The 19,515-nt window shown below is 39.3% G+C and overlaps 1 protein-coding gene across 2 annotated transcripts in view; it reads right to left on the reverse strand.

Moving 5' to 3' along the window:
• LOC147000504 (vomeronasal type-2 receptor 116-like) overlaps nucleotides 1–19,515 on the reverse strand; it is a 37,997-nt gene that overhangs the window by 9,055 nt on the left and 9,427 nt on the right. For both annotated transcript variants that reach the window (XM_085832959.1, XM_085832960.1), the window contains exons 3-5: nucleotides 18,485–19,291; nucleotides 4,960–5,187; nucleotides 3,778–3,901 (exon numbers count right to left, since the gene is read on the reverse strand). In XM_085832959.1, coding sequence (XP_085689085.1) covers nucleotides 3,778–3,901; nucleotides 4,960–5,187; nucleotides 18,485–19,291 — 1,159 coding nt within the window. The remainder of the gene's footprint in view (nucleotides 1–3,777; nucleotides 3,902–4,959; nucleotides 5,188–18,484; nucleotides 19,292–19,515) is intronic.

Raw genomic sequence — 19,515 nt, forward strand, 5'->3', positions numbered from 1 at the left:
GAGACATAACAACAGATCCTGAAGAAATCCAAAACACCATCAGATCCTTCTACAAAAGGCTATACTCAACAAAACTGGAAAACCTGGATGAAATGGACAAATTTCTAGACGGATATCATGTCCCAAAGTTAAATCAAGATCAAGTTAACGATCTAAACAGTCCCATATCCCCTAAAGAAATAGAAGCAGTCATTAGTAGTCTCCCAGCCAAAAAAAGCCCAGGACCAGATGGGTTTAGTGCAGAGTTCTATCAGACCTTCAAAGAAGATCTAATTCCAGTTCTGCACAAACTATTCCACAAAATAGAAGTAGAAGGAACTCTACCCAACTCATTCTATAAAACCACAATTACTCTGATACCTAAACTACAGAAAGATCCAACAAAGATAGAGAACTTCAGAACAATTTCCCTTATGAATATAGATGCAAAAACCCTCAATAAAATTCTTGCTAACCAAATCCAAGAACACATTAAAGCAATCATCCATCCTGACCAAGTAGGTTTTATTCCAGGGATGAAGGGATGGTTTAATATACGGAAATCCATCAATGTAATCCAGTATATAAACAAACTCAAAGACAAAACCCACATGATCATCTCGTTAGATGCAGAAAAAACATTCGACAAGATCCAGCATCCATTCATGATAAAAGTCTTGGAAAGATCAGGAATTCAAGGCCCATACCTAACCATGATAAAAGCAATCTACAGCAAACCAGTAGCCAACATCAAAGTAAATGGTGAGAAGCTTGAAGCAATCCCACTAAAATCAGGGACTTGACAAGGCTGTCCACTCTCTCCCTACCTATTCAACATTGTACTTTAAGTCCTAGCCAGAGCAATTCGACAACAAAAGGAGATCAAGGGATACAAATTGGAAAAGAAGAAGTCAAAATATCACTCTTTGCAGATGATATGATAGTATATATAAGTGACCCTAAAAATTCCACCAGAGAACTCCTAAACCTGATAAACAGCTTCAGTAGAGTAGCTGGATATAAAATTAACTCAAACAAGTCAATGGCCTTTCTCTACACAAAGAATAAATAGGCTGAGAAAGAAATTAGGGAAACAACACCCTTCTCAATAGTCACAAATAATATAAAATATCTTGGCGTGACTCTAAGGAAGTGAAAGATCTGTATGATAAAAACTTCAAGTCTCTGAAGAAAGAAATTAAAAAAGATCTCAGAAGATGGAAAGATCTCCCATGCTCAGGGATTGGCAGTATCAACAGAGTAAAAATGGCTATCTTGCCAAAAGCAATCTACAGATTCAATGCAATCCCCATCAAAATTCCAACTCAATTCTTCCACGAATTAGAAAGGGCAATCTGCAAATTCATCAGGAACAACAAAAAACCTAGGATAGCAAAAACTCTTCTCAAGGATAAAAGAACCTCTGGTGGAATCACCATGCCTGACCTAAAGCTTTACTACAGAGCAATTGTGATAAAAACTGCATGGTACTGGTATAGTGACAGACACGTCGACCAATGGAATAGAATTGAAGACCCAGAAATGAAAACACACACCTCTGGTCACTTCATCTTTGAAAAGGGAGCTAAAACCATCCAGTGGAAGAAAGACAGCATTTTCAACAAATGGTGGTGGCACAACTGGTTGTTATCCTGTAGAAGAATGTGAATCGAGCCATTCCTATCTCCTTGAACTAAGGTCAAATCTAAGTGGATCAAGGAACTTCAAATAAAACCAGAGACACTGAAACTTATAGAGGAAAAAGTGGGGAAAAGCCTTGAAGATATGGGCACTGGGGAAAAATTCCTGAGTACAACAGCAATGGTTTGTGCTGTAAGATCGAGAATTGACAAATGGGACCTCATGAAACTGCAAAGCTTCGGCATGGCACAAGACACTGTCAATAAGACAAAAAGACCACCAACAGATTGGGAATGGATCTTTACCTATCCTAAATCAGATAGGGGACTAACATCCAATATATATAAAGAACTCAAGAAGGTGGACTCCAGAAAATCAAATAACCCCATTAAAAAATGGGGCTCAGAACTGAACAAATTATGCTCACTGGAGTAATACCCGAATGGCAGAGAAGCACCTGAAAAAAAAAAAGTTCAACATCCTTAATCATCAGGGAAATACAAATCAAAACAACCCTGAGATTCCATCTCATATCAGTCAGAATGGCTAAGATCAAAAATTCAGGTGACAGCAGATGCTGGCGAGGATGTGGAGAAAGAGGAACACTTCTCCATTGTTGGTGGGATTGCAAGCTTGTACAACCACTCTGGAAATCAGTCTGGTGGTCCTCAGAAAATTGGACATAGTACTACCGGAGGATCCAGGAATACTTCTCCTGGGCATATATCCAGAAGATGTCCCAACCGGTAAAAAGGACACATGCTCCACTATGTTCATAGCAGCCTTATTTATAATAGCCAGAAGCTGGAAAGAACCCAGATGTCCCTCAACAGAGGAATGGATACAGAAAATATGGTACATTTACACAATGGAGTACTACTCAGCTATTAAAAAGAATGAATTTATGAAATTCCTAGGCAAATGGATGGACCTGGAGGGCATCATACTGAGTGTGGTAACACAGTCACAAAGGAACTCACACAATATGTACTCACTGATAAGTGTATATTAGCCCAAAACTTAGGATACCCAAGATATAAGATAAAATTTATTAAACGCATGAAACTCAAGAAGAATGAAGACCAAAGTGTGGACACTGTGTCCCTTCTTAGAATTGGGAACAAAACACCCATGGAAGGAGTTACAGAGACAAAGTTTGGAGCTGTGACGAAAGGATGGACCATCTAGAGACTGCCATATCCAAGGATCCACCCCATAATCAGCTTCCAAATGCTGACATCATTGCATACACTAGCAAGATTTTGCTGAAAGGACCCAGATATAGCTGTCTCTTGTGAGACTATTCCGGGGCCTAGCAAACACAGAAGTGGATGCTCACAGTCAGCTATTGGATGGATCACAGGGCCCCCAATGGAGGAGCTAATGAAAGTACCCATGGAGCTAAAGGGATCTGCAACCCTATAGGTGGAACAACATTATGAACTAACCAGTACCCCAGAGCTCTTGATTCTAGCTGCCTATGTATCAAAAGATGGCCTAGTCGGCCATCACTGGAAAGAGAGGCCCATTGGACTTGCAAACTTTATATGCCCCAGTACAGGGGAACGCCAGGGCCAAAAAAATGGGAATGGATGGGTAGGGAAGGGGGGGGAGGGTATGGGGGACTTTTGGGATAGCATTGGAAATGTAATTGAGGAAAATACATAATAAAAATATTTAAAATTTTTTATTTCAGTAAAACAAAAAATTTGTCAGGATAGAGATAAAACATATATACTAGGGAAATTAAACTGAACTCTCAAGTCACCTGCTATGTAACAATAACAATAATAACAAAAATACTTGCACTTGTAGTACTCATAAAGAGAATTAAGTGAATCCTACATATGACTGAGCATAGTTTAAAAACATACAGAAATGGTGCTAAATACACTGTGTTCATGGTGAAATTTTAATGGACTGCTAATTTTTGCCAAGGTCAGGCACTTTAGGGAACAACATCTGAAATTTCACAACAATGTAAATCAAGGATAATTTCAATGTGTAGTGTGCATTCTTTCAAAAGGAAATAAATGGAAATGCAATGTTCCCATTTTAATCATGGAAAAAAAAAACTGTTTCTCCTAACTCTCTCTAGTCAATTTCTGTTGGATTGCAGATCACAGTGGACAATATTCTCTGCAAACCTGTATTTACCTGTCTCATTGGAAATCTCATTGTCTGCACAAGGAGTGCAATAAAAGCAGCAGGTAGCCTCTCCTTCCTGGACAGATTTCCTGAATCCAGGTCTACAGCTCTCACTGCACACAGACTGAGGAATCTGAGAGAAATGACAGCTATTAGCAAATGCTTGAACATTTAGGAGAAATCCAAATAATAGAGTATTTCTGAGTATCATCAAACAGTTAATTTGCAAATGCTTACACTTACAATAAGGATATGGGTTTGGGTATTACTAGTTTTGTCAGATTTTGTGCTACTCAGCTCAAATGTTTAAATCTTCATCCAATACATGGAGTTGTTGTTAAGAGTAGGTCATTGAAGTAGTGTTCTACAAGGTCATGCTGATACTTCAGATTCAACTTACAGATTCTCTATTACCGGATATTATAGGAAGACCTTTTATCTGATGTGGTAATGCATGTAAATTGAGAACTTTAAAGGGCTTGGATTCATCACAGAAACAATCTTTGGGGATTTTCTGTGAGATTTATAGACACATTTACCTGAATGAAAAAGAGCCACCACCAAATGGGTGTCAGTATTTCACTGGCTACTGTCATAAAGAGAAAGAAAAGGAAATACAAGTGGAGCAATCACATTTCTCATCTCTGATTTTCGTCTTGAATGTGATGTCATCACTTCCTCTGTCTCCTAAAACACTCTATCCTCAGTATGTTATGTTGCATGCTCACATTGTCAGCCAAAACAACATATCATTCTGATGCTTTGTCAACATGTTATCTGAAGTAGCAAAGAAAGTACATCACACACACACACACACACACACACACACACACACACACACACGTCTACCTTTTTAAAAACTAATGAAACAAAGGTCACTTTAAATCTCATTGAAATTTCTTAGGCTTGGGTGGAAAAATAAACCTCCTATCAGTGTTTTGAGGTATTGATGTAATTTAGCAGATATTTCATTCATGAGAAACATGTGGACATTATTAAAATTTTAAAATAATATTTTCCATTCACAGAGTCAGGGGATGATTAAGTATTCTACTTTTGCTGTTTATATGTGATGGTCCTAGTGGATAGTTGAATGATGATTGGTACCAAATAAGTATCCATGTATGATTAAGTCTGAGAATTATTATATTTTTAATGAAAGTCAAAGCCACAAAATAAAATGCAACTCACATTTGTAAACATTATAGGCCATTGTATCTTCTTTTCTGCTAAAAACAACTGTTGACCATGGGGAGCATTTGGAGAAAAGTTTCCTACTTTCACCTTTAATGCAAGACCCTTTGGAAAATTCCAAAAATTGAGAATGTCATATTCTGAATCTAAGTTTCTTTTCCCATCCATAACTGTGTGACCTCTCATATGATGCTTCAGTAGGGTGTTCTTTAGGAAAGGGAGTACCTAAAAGAGATGCAGGAAGATATTCTGAAGTATATCTGAGAAACAAAAACATTTTCTTTTTCCTTTTTTTAACACATTTTTATTAGATATTTTCTTTATATACATTTCAAATGCTATCCCGAAAATTCCCTATACCCTCCCCCCGCCCTGCTCCTCTATCCACCCACTCACGCTTCTTGGTCCTGTCATTCCCCCATGCTGGGGCATATGAAGTTTTTAATACCAAGGGGCCTCTCAATACCTCACCTGGGCATATACCCAGAAGAAGTTCCAACTGGTAATATGAACACATGCTTCACTATGTTCATAGCAGCCTTATTTATAATAGCCAAAAGCTGGAAAGAACCCAGATGTCCCTCAACAGAAAAATGGATACAGAAAATGTGGTACGTTTACACAATGGAGTACTACTCAGCTATTAAAAACAATAGATTTATGAAATTCTTGCACAAATGGATGGATCTGGAGGATATCATCCTTAGTAAGGTAACCCAATCACAAAAGAAGTCATTAGATATGTACTCACTGATAAGCATTTTCTTTAAAAAGTAAGACAAACAATAAAAATAAAAGGAAGTACCAATACAGCTAAATAAATAAATGATACAAGGATTCAAATCCATTAGAATTTTAGACTTTTATTCTGGTCAAGAGAAATCATGAGATAACATTCTTCTTGCCCAGAACTTTGCCTGGGGCAGAGCCAGCTCTCCAGAACTCCTCCCATACCCAGAGACAGCTTGATTTCCATGAGGTCCATTACAACCAGGTTCAGGGCTGACCGCCCCCCCCTCATTCCCAATACTCGGCATAACTAGGACCCCCAACAGAGCCCAGTGGACGTAGGACCTATCCACCCTACAAGAGACACATCAACCATCCAGTCCACAACTGGGTTCAGGAGCAGATCAGGTGCCCTAGCAACCACTGTCCATGCCCACATGCAGAGACTGCTTGATTCCTAGGAGGTCCTTAATAACCAGGATCACAGGTGAGCCTCACCCCTATATATGGCTTAATTGGGAACCCCTCAAGACAGCAGACATAGGGCCTAGCCACCCTGCTGGAGAAACCTCATACTTCTGGCCTGAAATTCTAGAGCCCATCACAAACCATAGAGAGCTTGAATCCTAGCAGGCCCATCATAACCAGGCTCCCAGAAGGGACAACCTGCAGTCAGAGACAGCGAGGCCTGTTAATAATAGAGATAACCAGAGGGTGAACAGCAAGTGTGAGAATATAAGCAAAAGAAAACTATTCCACTTAAACACTGTTAAAATCTGGTTCTCCCAGAAAAGCAAACCTCAGATAATCTAGCATACATGAAAATCAAATCTCATGAAAATGATAAAAGACCTTAAAGAGTACATAAATAACTCCTTTAAAGAAATACAAGAGAGCACAGGCACACGGGAAAAAAAAACTTAAAGAGGAATCACATGAAACCCTTAAAGAAATACAAGAAAACATAATTAAACAGGTGAAAGAATTTTAAAAAAAAATCAAGGATCTAAAATTGGAAGTAGAAACAATAAAGAAATTACAAATGGGGAGGCGGAAACTCTGGAGATGTAAAACCTAGGAAACAGATCAGGAGCTGCTGATACAAGCATCACCAACAGAATATAAGAGATAGATTAAAATGAGGGCATAGAAGATACCATAGAAACTATTAACACAGCAGTCAAAGAAAACACAAAATGCAAAAAGTTCCTAACCCAAACATCTAGGAAATCTAGGACACAGTGAGAAGACTACACCTAAGGATAGTAGGAATAAAAGAGAGCAAAGATTCCCAACATAAAGGCCAGGGAACATCTTCAACAAAATTACAGGAGAAAACTTTACTAACCTAAAGAAAGGCCTTTATGCCCATAAACATACAAGAAACCTAAAATACCCCAAATATATTGGACCAAAAAAGAAATTCTTCCTGTCCCATAATAATCAAAACACCAAATGCACTAAAAAAAAAGAAAAAATATTGACAGCAGTAATGGAAAAAGGCCAAGTAACATATAAAGGCAGACCTATCAGAATTACACCAAACTTCTCACCAGAGATTATAAAAGCCAGAAGATCTTAGAAAGATGTCATACAAACCCCTACCAGTCTCAAATGCCAGCCTAAGCTGGCTCTCAATGCCCAGCAAAACTCTCAATTGATATAGATAGATAAATCAAAGTATTCCAAGAAAAACCCAAATTTAAACAATAACTTTCTACTAATCCAACCCTACAGAGGATAATAAGAGGAAAAGTCTAACACAAGGAGGGAAAATATACCCTACAGAAAGCAAGAAAGTAATCTTCTTTCAACAAACCCAAAAGAAGTTAGCCTCACAAACATAAAAATAACATTTAAAAAAAAAACCCAGGAAGCAACAATTAATATTTCTTACTATATCTTAACATCAATGGACTCAATCCCCCCCCCCCCAAAAAAAAAAGACATAGACTAAAAGCCTGGATATATAAACAGCACTCAGCATTTTGTTGCATACAGGAAACACACCTCAGTGACACATACAGATGCTACCACAGAGTAAAGGGCTGGAAAACAATGTTCCAAGCAAATGGTCCCAAGAAACAATCTGGACTAGCCACTCTAATATCGAATAAAACCAAAACTCAACCAAAAGTTATCAAAAAAGATGAGGAAAGACATTTCATACTCATCAAAGAAAAAATCTACCAAGATGACCTCTCCAAGTCTTAACATCTATGGCACAAATGCTAGGGCAACCTTCATAAAAGAAACTTTGAACCGCACACAATAATAGTGGAAGTCTTCAACATGCCCCTCTCACCAATGGACAGATCATGCAAACACAAACCAAACAGAGAAACAAAGAGGGTACCATGATGTCCTGAGAAGGTATATTCTTTAGTTTTAAGATGAAATGTTCTATAGATGTCAATTAAATTCTTTGGTTCATAATTTCTGTTAGTTTCACTGTGTCTCTGTGACATCAACCAACCAGAGCTCTCAGGGTATAAAACAGCAACCAAAGAGTACACATGGAGGGACCCATGTGCCATATATGTAGCAGAGAATGACCTTGTCAGCATCAATGGGAGAAGAGGCCCTGGGTCTCATGAAGGTTTGATGACCCAGAGTAGGGGAATGTGAGGTTGTGGAGGAGGGAATGGGTAGGTGGCTGGGGGCAGACCTTCATATAAGCAGGTAGATGGGGGATGGTATAAGGGGTCCCTTAGTGTGAATTAGTATTTACATATACATTTGAAATATAAATAAAATACCCAATAAAAAGTATTACTACTACAAATCCCTTCTAGTCAGCACCAGCACCGGGTCACCTTGGGCACTGACACCCCACAATCCCCAGAGGATTATCCACGATCTTAGGATCCAAGGTGAGTGGAACACACCATCAGTTCCAATCCAAGTGTGACAGGCCTTTGACAGCAGGAACAAAGACACTAGAGCCCTTCCTGACCAGAGGCCCAGGTTCCTTTTGATCAGTTCTGGTTTACCTTGATTTCGAACAGACTGGACAGCTCCACGGTCCTCAAAGGAGACATCACATCCAGGCAGTGCAACAGGCCCAGGATCTTGGGAAAACAGGATCCCAGGATAACAGGAGTTGGGTCACACCAGTATTTCAGGGTCTTAGAGGAGTTTGACTGCCAAGAACTCTGACACACCCAGAATATCAGGTTCACAGGAGCCCACAATCAAAGGATCACAGAGAAAGCTGGACTCTGAGAAGTCCTGAATCAACAGGGATTATAGGAAGGACAGGCTCCAATCAGATATATTGAGGACAGCAAGCACTTGAGATAATCAGATGGCAGGAGGCAAGCATATGAATAAAAGCAACAGAAACCAACTCTTCCACCATAGCAAGTCCTGGATACACCATTATATCAGAAAAGCAAGACATGGATCTAACATCACTTCTCATGATGATGATGGAGGACATTAAGAAGGAAATACAGGAAAACACAGGAGAACAGCTAAAAGCTCTTAAAGAGGAAACACAAAAATCCGTTAGAGAGTTACAGGAAAACACTACCAAACAGGTGATGGAATTGAACAAAAACATCCAGGATAGAAAAATGGACATAGAGCTCAATCTGCCAGAGCAGGTGAGGGAGCCACATTGGGTCCCGGGTACCTCAGAGACCAGTCTACGTAGATCAGCTCCAGTACTGCAAAGTGTGAGTGAGTGGACTTCAGAAGCAACACAGCTTCTGGGATGGACAAAAAGGCCACCAACAGACTGGGAAAGGATTTTTACCAATCCTAAATCTGAGTGGGGACTAATATCCAATATATACAAAGAGTTCAAGAAGCTGAACTCCAGAAATTCAAATAACCCTATTAATAAATGGGGTACAGAGCTAAACAAGGAATTCTCAACTGAAAATGCCAAATGTCTTTGAAGCACTTGAAAAAATGTTCAACATCCTTAATCATCAAAGAAATGCTAATCAAAAAAAAAACTTGAGATTCCACTTCACACCAGTCAGAATAGCTAAGATCAAAAATTTATGTGACAGCAGATGCTGGTGAGGATGTGGAGAAAGAGGAAAACTCCTCCATTGCAAGGTGGGATTGCAAGCAGGTGCAACCACTCTGGAAATCAGTCTGGCAGTTCCTCAGAAAATTGGACATAATACTACCGGAAGATCCAGCAATACCTCTCCTAGGCATATACCCAGAAGGTGTTCCAACTGGTAATAAGAACACATGCTCCACTATGATCATAGCAGCCTTTGTTTATAATAGCCAGAAGCTGGAAAGAACCCAGATGTCCCTCAACAGAAGAATGGATACAGAAAATATGGTACAGTTACAAAATGGAGTACTACTCAGCTATTAAAAACAATGAATTTATGAAATACTTGGACAAATGGATGTATCTGGAGGATATCGTCCTTAGTGCGGTAACACAATCACAAACGAAGTCATTAGGTATGCACTCACTGGTAAGGGTATATTAGCCCAGAAACTTAGAATACCCAAGATACAATTTGCAAAACACAAGAAAATCAAGAAGAGGGAACACCAACATGTGGATACTTCATCCCTCCTTAGAATAGGGAACAAAATATCCATATAAGGAATTACAGAAACAAAGTTTGGAGCTAAGACGAAATGAAGGACTATCCAGAGAATACCCCACCTGGAGATCAATCTCATAATCACCCACCAAACCCAGACACTATTGCATATGCCAGAAAGATTTTGCTGAAGGGACCCTGATATGGCTGTCTCCTATGAGGCTATCCAGAGCCTGGAAAATACAGAAGTGGATGCTCACAGTCATCTATAGGATGGAACACAGGGCCCCCAATGGAGAAGCTAGGGGAAGCATCCAAGGAGTTGAAGGGGTCTGCAAGCCTATAGGTGGAACAACAATATGAACTAACCATTACCCCCAGAGCTTGTGTCTCTAGCTGCATATGTAGACCATTCCCTAGTCAGCCATCACTGGGAAGAGAGGCCCCTTGGTATTGCAAACTTTATATGCCCTAGTACAGGGGAACACCAGGGTTAAGAAGTGGGAGTGGGTGGGTAGGGGAGCAGGGCAGGGTCAGTGTATAGGGAAATTTCGGGATAGCATTTGAAATGTATATAAAGAAAATATCTAATTTTTAAAAAAAATGTAGGAAGTTTTAATATATGCCATGTGGGTAAAAATTGAGGATGCAATATACAGTGAAATACTATATGATTTCACCTCAGTGCAGAATCTATGGAGCAGTATTTCTGAACCAGTGGGTCCTATGTGTCTCACATATCAGATACCTGCATAGCAGATATTTATATTATGATTCTTAACAGTAGCAACGCTGCAATAGTAGCAATGAAATAATTTATGCTCGGGAGTGACCACAACATATGGAACTGTATTAAAACGTTCCAGTGTGGATATAAAATTGACTCAAACAAGTCAATGGTCTTTCTCTACACAAAGGATAAACAAGCTGAGAAAGAAATTAGGGAAACAACACCCTTCACAATAGTCAAAAATAATATAAAATACCTTGGCATGACTCTAACTAAGGAAGTGAAAGATCTGTATGATAAGTAGGAGGGTAACATTTGAAATGTAAATAAAAAATAAATATCTAATAAAATACCTTGGTGTGACTCTAACTAAGGAAGTGAAAGATCTGTATGATAGGAACTTCAAGTCTCTGAAGAAAGAAATTGAAGAAGGTCTCAGAAGATGGAAAGATCTCCCATGGTCATGGATTGGCAGGATTAACATTGTAAAAATGACTATCCTGCCGAAAGTAATCTACAGATTCAATGTAATCCCCATCAAAATTCCAACTCAATTCTTCTCTGAGATAGAAAGGGCAATTTGCAAATTCATCTGGAAAAATAAAAAAAAAAAAACCTAGGATAGCAAAAACTATTCTCAACACTAAAAGAACCTCTTTTGGAATCACCATGCCAGACATTAAGCTATACTACAGAGCAATTGGGATAAAAATTGCATGGTACTGGTACAGTGACAGAAAGGTAGATCCTCAGAATAGAATTGAAGACCCAGAAATTAATCCACACACCTAAGGTCACTTGATCTTGGACAAGGGAGCTAAAACCATCCAGTGGAAAAAAGACAGCATTTTCATCAAATGGTGCTGGCACAACTGGTGGTTATCATGTAGAAGAATGTGAATTGATACGTCTTACCTCTTTGTACAAAGCCCAATTCTAAGTGGATCAAGGAACTGCACATAAAACCAGAGACACTAAAACTTATAGAAGAGAAAGTGCAGAAAAGCCTCCATGGTATGGGCACAGGGGAATAATTCCTGAACAGAACACCAATGGCTTGTGCTGTAAGATCGAGAATCGACAAATGAGACCTCATAAAATTACAAAGCTTCTGTAAGGCAAAAGACACATTTAATAAGGCAAAAAGGCCACTAACAAATTGGGAAAGGATTTTTACTAATCCCAAATCAGATAGGGGACTAATATCCAATATATACAAAGAACTCAAGAAACTGGACTCCAGAAAATTAAATAACCTCATTAAAGAATGGGGCACAGACCAAGGGACCTCACTTTCTGTTGATGTAAATAAAGAAAATATGTAATAAAAAGAAAGAAAGAAAAAAGAAAAGAAAAAAGAGAATGGGGCACAAAGCTATACAAAGTATTCTCAACTGAGGAATATCGATGAGCTGTGAAGCACCTGAAAAAATTTTCAACATCCTTAATCATCAGGGAAATGCAAATCAAAACAAACCTGAGATTCCACCTCACACCAGTCAGAATGGCTAAGATCAAAAAATCAGGTGACAGCAGATGCTGGCGAGGATGGGGACAAAAAGGAACACACCTATATTTTTGTTGGGATCATAGGCTGGTACAACAACTTTGGGAATCAGTTTCACTTTTTTCTCAGAAAAATGGACATAGCAGAAGATCCAGCAATACATCTCCTAGGACTGTACCCAAAAGATGTTTCAACTTTTCATAAGGACACATGCTCCATTATGTTCATAGCAGCCTTATTTATTGTAACCAGACGTTGGAAAGAACCCAGATGTCCCTCAACAGTGAATGGATACAGAAAATATGGTACATTTACACAATATACTACTGCACAGATATGACAAAACAATGAATTTATGAGATTCTTAGGCAAATGGATGTATCTGGAGGATATCATCCTGAGTCAGGTAGTCCAATCACAAAAGATCACACATGGTAGGCACTCACTGATAAGTGGATATTAGACCAGAAACTTAGAATTCCCAAGATACAATTTGAAAAACACAGGAAACTAAAAAAGAAGGAAGGCCAACATGTGGATACTTCATTCCTTCTTAGAATGGGGAATGAAATATCTATGGAAGGAGATACAGAGACATAGTTCAGAGAAGATCTTGAAGGAACAACCATCCAGAGACTGTCCCATTAGGGATCCATCCCATAAACAACCACCAAACCCAAACCCTAGGCAGATGCCAACAAGAGCCTGCTGCCAGTACCCTGATATAGCTGTCTCCTTTGAGGATCTGCCAGTGCCTGGCAAATACAGAAGTGCATGCTCATAATCACCCACTGGATGGAGTATAAGGTCCCCAATGAAAGAGCCATAGAAAGTACCCAGGGAGCTGAAGGGGTCTGAAGCCCCAAGGGAGGAACATCAATATGAACTAACCAGTACCCCCAGAGCTCCTTGGAACTGTACCACCAATCAAAGAAAACACATGGAGGAACTTGTGTTCTCTTGCTATATATGTAGCAGAGCATGGCCTAGTAGGTCATCAATGGGAGGAGAGGACTTTGGTCCTGTGAAGGCTGTATGCCCCAGTATAGAGGAATGCTGCCAGGACAAGAAATGGGAGTTTGTGGGTCAAGGAGCAGAGAGATAGGAGAAGGGATAGGGGATTTTTAGGGGGAAAATTAAAAAATGGAATAACATTTGAAACCTAAATAAAGAATATATCTAAAAAATAATAATTAAAAAGTTCAACATCCTTAGTTACCAGAGAAATGGAAATCAAAATGAACCTTAAATTCCACTCACACCAGTCAGACTGGCTAAGATCCAAAATTCAGGTTACAGCACATGCTGGTGAGGATGTAGAGAAAGAGGAACATTTCTCCATGGATGATGGTACTGCAACCACTCTGGAAATTAGTTTAGTAATTACTCAGAATATAGGACTTAGAACTAACTGGGAACCCAGCTAAAACATTCATGGGCATATACAAAAGATGTTCTAACATATAACAAGGACACATGCTCCACTATGTTTCATAGCAGCCTTATTTATAATAGCCAGAAGCTGTAAAGAACACAGATGTCCCTCAACAGAGAAATGGATACAGAGAATATAGTACATTTGCACAATGAAATACCACTAAGCTTTTTTTTTTAATGATTTTATGACCTTCTTAGGCAAATGGATGGAATTAGAAAATATCATCCTGATATTTCAAAATAGAGTTTCAAAAGAGCACAGAATTCCTATAAATCACAGATCAGATGAAGCTAAAAATGTAGGAAGATCAAAGTATGGATGCTTCAGTAGTACTTAAAAGGGGGAACAAAATCATCTCTGAGAAGTAGAAGGACAGAGGAATCTGGGAGGAAGAGATGAGGGGAAGGGAAAAATGGGGGCAGGATCAGGTATATGAGGAGAAGGGGGAGATGTACAGAGCTTCTGGAAATTGACCTGAAGTGTGTAGCAATGGGGGATGTGGAACTGGAGGTAGCCACCAGAAATTCCCAGACGTCAGGCACTACAGAGCTCCCACAGACAAAACCACAAACCAAAGAATACACATGGAGGGACCCACGGCTCTAGTTGCATATGAAGCAGAGTATGGCCTTTATCTGGCATCAATGGAAGGGGAGAAGATCCCATTGAAGGCTCAATGCCCCAGTGCATGGGAATGAAAAGTCAGTGAGGCAGGAGTGGATATGTTGAGAGAGGGGAAGCACCCTCATATAAACTGTGGGAAGGGGGGGTGGGATCAAGATTTTGTGTAGGGAAAAACCAGGAAATGTAAATAAATAAAATAGCTAATAAAAAATTAAAAATGCCTAAATATCAAGAAAAAACAGCAGTACGAGAAGTAGGCCAAACAACATATAAAGTTGGACCTATCAGAATTACACCAGACTTCTCAACAGAGACTCTAAAAGCCAGAAGATATTGGACAGATGTCATGCAGACCCTTAATAGAACACAAATGGTAGCCCTGACTACTATACCCAGCAAAACTGTTACCATAGATGGAGAAAGCCAGATATTCCATGACCAAATTTAAACAATATTTTCAACTAATCAAGAACTACAGAGTTTAATAGAAGGAAAAGTCCAACACAATGAAGGAAACTACACCCAAGGAAAGTCAAGAAATTAATTATTTCAAAACAAACCCAAAAGAAGGGAACCCCAAAAACATAATTCCATCTCCAACAACCAAAATAACAGGAACCCACAATCATTGGTCTTTAACATCTCTCATCATCAATGAACTCAATTCCTCAATAAAATACATAGGCTGCGAGAATGGATACATAAGCAGGACCCAGAATTTTGCTTCATACAGGAAACAAACCTCAGTGACAGAGTCAAACATTATCACACTTTAAAAGCCTAGAAATTTTTTTCCAAGCAAATGACCCAAAGAAACACGCTGAAGTGGGCATTCAAATAAAATAAAATAAAATAGATTTTTAATCAAATGTCATAAAAAAAAGTTCGTGAAGGACACTCCATATTCATCAAAGAAAAAAATCCCCCAAGTTGAAACCTCAATTCTGAACCTAAATGCCCCAAATGCAAGTGCACCCACATTTGTAAAAGAAATGTTAATATAGCTCAAAACACACATTGAACCTCATACAGTAATAGTTGGAGACTTCAACACCCCGCTCTCACCAATGGACAAATCATGGAAACAGGAACTAAGCAGAGACACAGTGAAACTAATAGAAATTATGTACCAAATGGATTTAAGATATATCTTCAGAACATTCCACCCTAAAACCAAAAAAAAAAAATATACCTTTTCAGAACCCTATGGAATCTTTTCAAAAATTGATCATATAGTCAGACACAAATAAGCCTCAACAAATACAAGAAGATTGAAATAATTACATGCTTTTTATCATCACCATGACCTAAGGCTGGGTTTTAATAACAAAAAAAAAAAACCAACAGAAAATCCACATACTCATGAACACCAAATAATGCTCTACTCAATGATAACTTGATCAGGGAAGAAACAAAGAAAGAAATTAAAAGACTTTGCTTAATTTAGCCAAAGTGAAGGCACAGCCTACCTAACCTTACGGGACACAATGAAAGCAGTCCTAAAAGGCAAACTCATAGCTATGAGTGCTTTCATAAAGAAATTGGTGAGATCCTATACTAGCTAGAAGTTTAATGGCACATCAGAAACCTGTACAACAAAAAGAAGTAAATACATCCAAGAAGACTTTAAGGCAGGAAATAATCAAACTCAGTGGGGATATCAACCAATTAGAAAGAAGAAGTTTACAAAAATTAATCAACAAAACTGGGAGCTGGTTCTTTGAGAAAACCAACAAGATAATAAACTCTTAGCCAAGCTAACTAGAGGGCACAGAGACAGTATCCAAATCAACAAAATCAGAAAGGAAATGGTAGACACAATAAAAGAAATAGGAATCTTTAAAAATCACATGATCCTACTTCAAAAGCCTGTACTCAACAAAACTGGAAAGTACAGATGGAATGGATGAATTTCTAGGTATATACCAAGAGTTAAATTTGAATCAGGATCAGATAAAACATCTAAACAGCCACATAAACACAAAGGAAACAGAAGCACAAATTTAAAGTCTCCAAACCAAAAATATCTATGTCCAGATGGTTTTAGTACAGAATTCCATCCAACCTTCAATGAAGACCTAATACTAATACTTCTCAAAGTATTCCACAAATTAGAAACAGAAGGAAAATTACCAATTTTATTTTATGAATACTTAAAACTGTACAAAGACCCAACAAAGGGAACTTGAGAACAATTTACCTTATGAATATCAATGTAAAAATTCTTAATTAAATTCCCCCAAACTGAATGCAAGGACACAGTAAAATGCTCATTCACCATGATCAAGTAGGTTTCATCTCAGCAATGGAGGGATGGTTCAATACATAGAAATTCATCAATGTAATCCACTATATTGTGGGGCAATGGGTTATGCACAGACAGCTTAGTCTCCAGTCAAGTTGAGGTCTTGACCCACCCAGTGGTGGTAATTTTCATCTACATGGGACTGAAGGTGGTTCTTCACCCCGGCTCGTGTCAACATTACCACCCCCACAGCCCTCACAGGAGAGGCTCGTGGCTGTCAGTCATGTACACAATGTCCCAAGCTTCTGGCCTTCTGGCTAGACTCCTCCACACAGTTACCTAGCAACAGCACAATAACAAGCCCGCTTTAAAAGGGGCTGTTTGACCCTTCCTCATTCTCTTTTCTTTCTCTCTAAGCTCTCTCTCTCTAAGCTTTAACCTCTCTTTCTCTAAGCCTTCACCTTTCCTACTCTCTAACTCTCTTTCTCTCTTCCCCTTTCTCTCCTCTTGGCCAGGGCTGGTCTCTCTCTTTTTACCTTCTCTCTTTCCCCCTGCTTTTCTATAACAAAGCTCTAAAGCCATCAACTGTCTCTGTTCATCAAGGCGTGCCATGCTTGGAAGATGTGATAGGCTTTCTTCTAATGAGCTGCTTCTAACCTTCCATCAGAAGGCCTTCCTGTGCTCCAGCCACATAAAGGACTAAAGACTCTTGCCTGCATGGGAACCTATCCAGCGCCCCCTTCCTCTTTCCTCCTGCCCTCTCTTCCCATATCTCCGGGGTCTAGTGCCTCCCCGGGGCCCCTATGTTTTCAGCTCCTCTGCCTTATCCAGCGTAGGATGCCAGAGACTGAGAACCTGGTACCAGGAACTGCCCCTTGTCCATTCCCTGCCGTGTGGGGTCAATGGCTTCACACAGCCAGATGCCCATCTGCATGGGGCTGCATGGAAAGTGTCTAGCAGTCCTCCAGCGTCTGCCTTCCCAGAGCACTGGAACTCTGGCAGAAGTTGGGCTCTCTTCCTCTTTCCTCATTCCCTAACACCCACAGCCCTGAACTATATAAACAAACTGTAAGGAAAAAAAAAATCACACGATCATCTCATAAAATGCTGCAAAAGCCTTTGACAAAATACAACATGCCTTCATGGAAAGATCAGAAATTCAGGGAATATGACTAAGGGACATACAGCAAACCAACAACCAACATCCACTTAAATGGAGAGAAACTTGAAGCAATCCCATTAAAATGAAAGACAAGACAAAGCTCTCTACTCTCTAGAGAACCTGGGTGGAAAAGGGGAGCATGAGGGGGAGAGAAAATGTCGGGGGGCAGGAGCAGGTATGGAAAGAGACAAGAGAGAAGTTCAGAGGGCCAAGAGAATGAATAGAAATCAGTAGTAGTGGGGGCTGTGGAACTTGGGGAACCACCAGAAAGTTTCAGGTGTCAGGGATTCGAAAAGCTACCAGGATCCAGCGCGGATGACATCTGCCTGCCTCTGCCTCCCAAGTGCTGGGAATAAAGGTATGAATCACTAATGCCTGGCTGGAACTCCATTTATAAGACACCTACTTAGGATTTTGCATTGACCTCAAGACAGGGAAATTAGTATTTAGACCAGTAAGTATTGATAACATTCTCAAATTTAGGATGCACAATTCGGGTGGCTTGGGAAATAATAAAAATGTCTCATTGTAGACATAACTACGCTCATGAAAGGACATTACCTCCCAAGGGAAGGCTACCATTTTTTCTCCATTAGCATGTCTTTGTATCTGTATTTGCTGAAGATTCATTTCATGGAGACTGTAGGCAACAGCATACACAGCATTATATATATTGTAGCTCTCTTCACTCATGACTGGGTCAAAAAGGGATCTTGGCAGTAACTCCAAAGAAGCATTGGGTTGGCAGTTTTCCAAAAGTTGGCAATCAAACTCAGAAAATGAGCACTTGAAAAATAAATACCAAAACTTGGGAAGATAATTGTCTTCTGGGTATTTGTAGGGGTTAACTGTTCTAATAAAATTTGTAAATTCAGCCATCTCTTCATGGTGGTGTGAAAAAATGAAACTTCCATGTAATGACTCTAACATGAAATAATCAGCATAGGTGTCAACATCCCATTGAGAGTTTAAGACCCAGACTTTCCAAGTCACTAACAACTGTGCAATATGTCGCATTAAACCTTGTAGAGAAACAATGTCCCCACAAACAACTGTCACATTTGCTGATGATTCCTTAGTCTGGACCAGACTTTTCCATAATGCATTTGAAAATGAATTCCAGACGCCAGGGATCATTTGCACAGAGGCTATGCAAATGTTATTTCTCTCCATAACTTGTCTCAAGTCAGACAGAATCTGTGTCCCTTTGTGGTCATCTGGGATAATTAGACCAACCCAGGACCAACTGAAATGAAGCATCAAAGAGACTATGGCAAGAGAAAGAAATGTGTCCTTGGGGGCCATCTGATAGACATAATTAAGCTGTTCTTGGTTATTTAAAATAGAATCAAAAGGCCCAAAAGTGAGCTGCAGAAAACAAAATTGGATACAAGGGCAAGAATATTGTCATCCAACAAATCTCAGTTTTGAATCAAAGGATGGAAAGGGAAAAGATGAAAATGGGTTTAGCATGTTTTAAAGACAACCCCATTACAGAGTTTTCCTCCCAAAATATGGACAGATCTCCAGTTTAAATAAGCTAGATGGTCTCATCCTCCTATCCTTCATTCATACTTCAAGTTCTAAAATCA

Source organism: Mus caroli, unplaced genomic scaffold (assembly GCF_978045245.1).
Source record: "Mus caroli unplaced genomic scaffold, Mus_caroli_1 scaffold_18, whole genome shotgun sequence".
In the NCBI taxonomy this organism is placed as follows: Eukaryota; Metazoa; Chordata; class Mammalia; order Rodentia; family Muridae; genus Mus; species Mus caroli.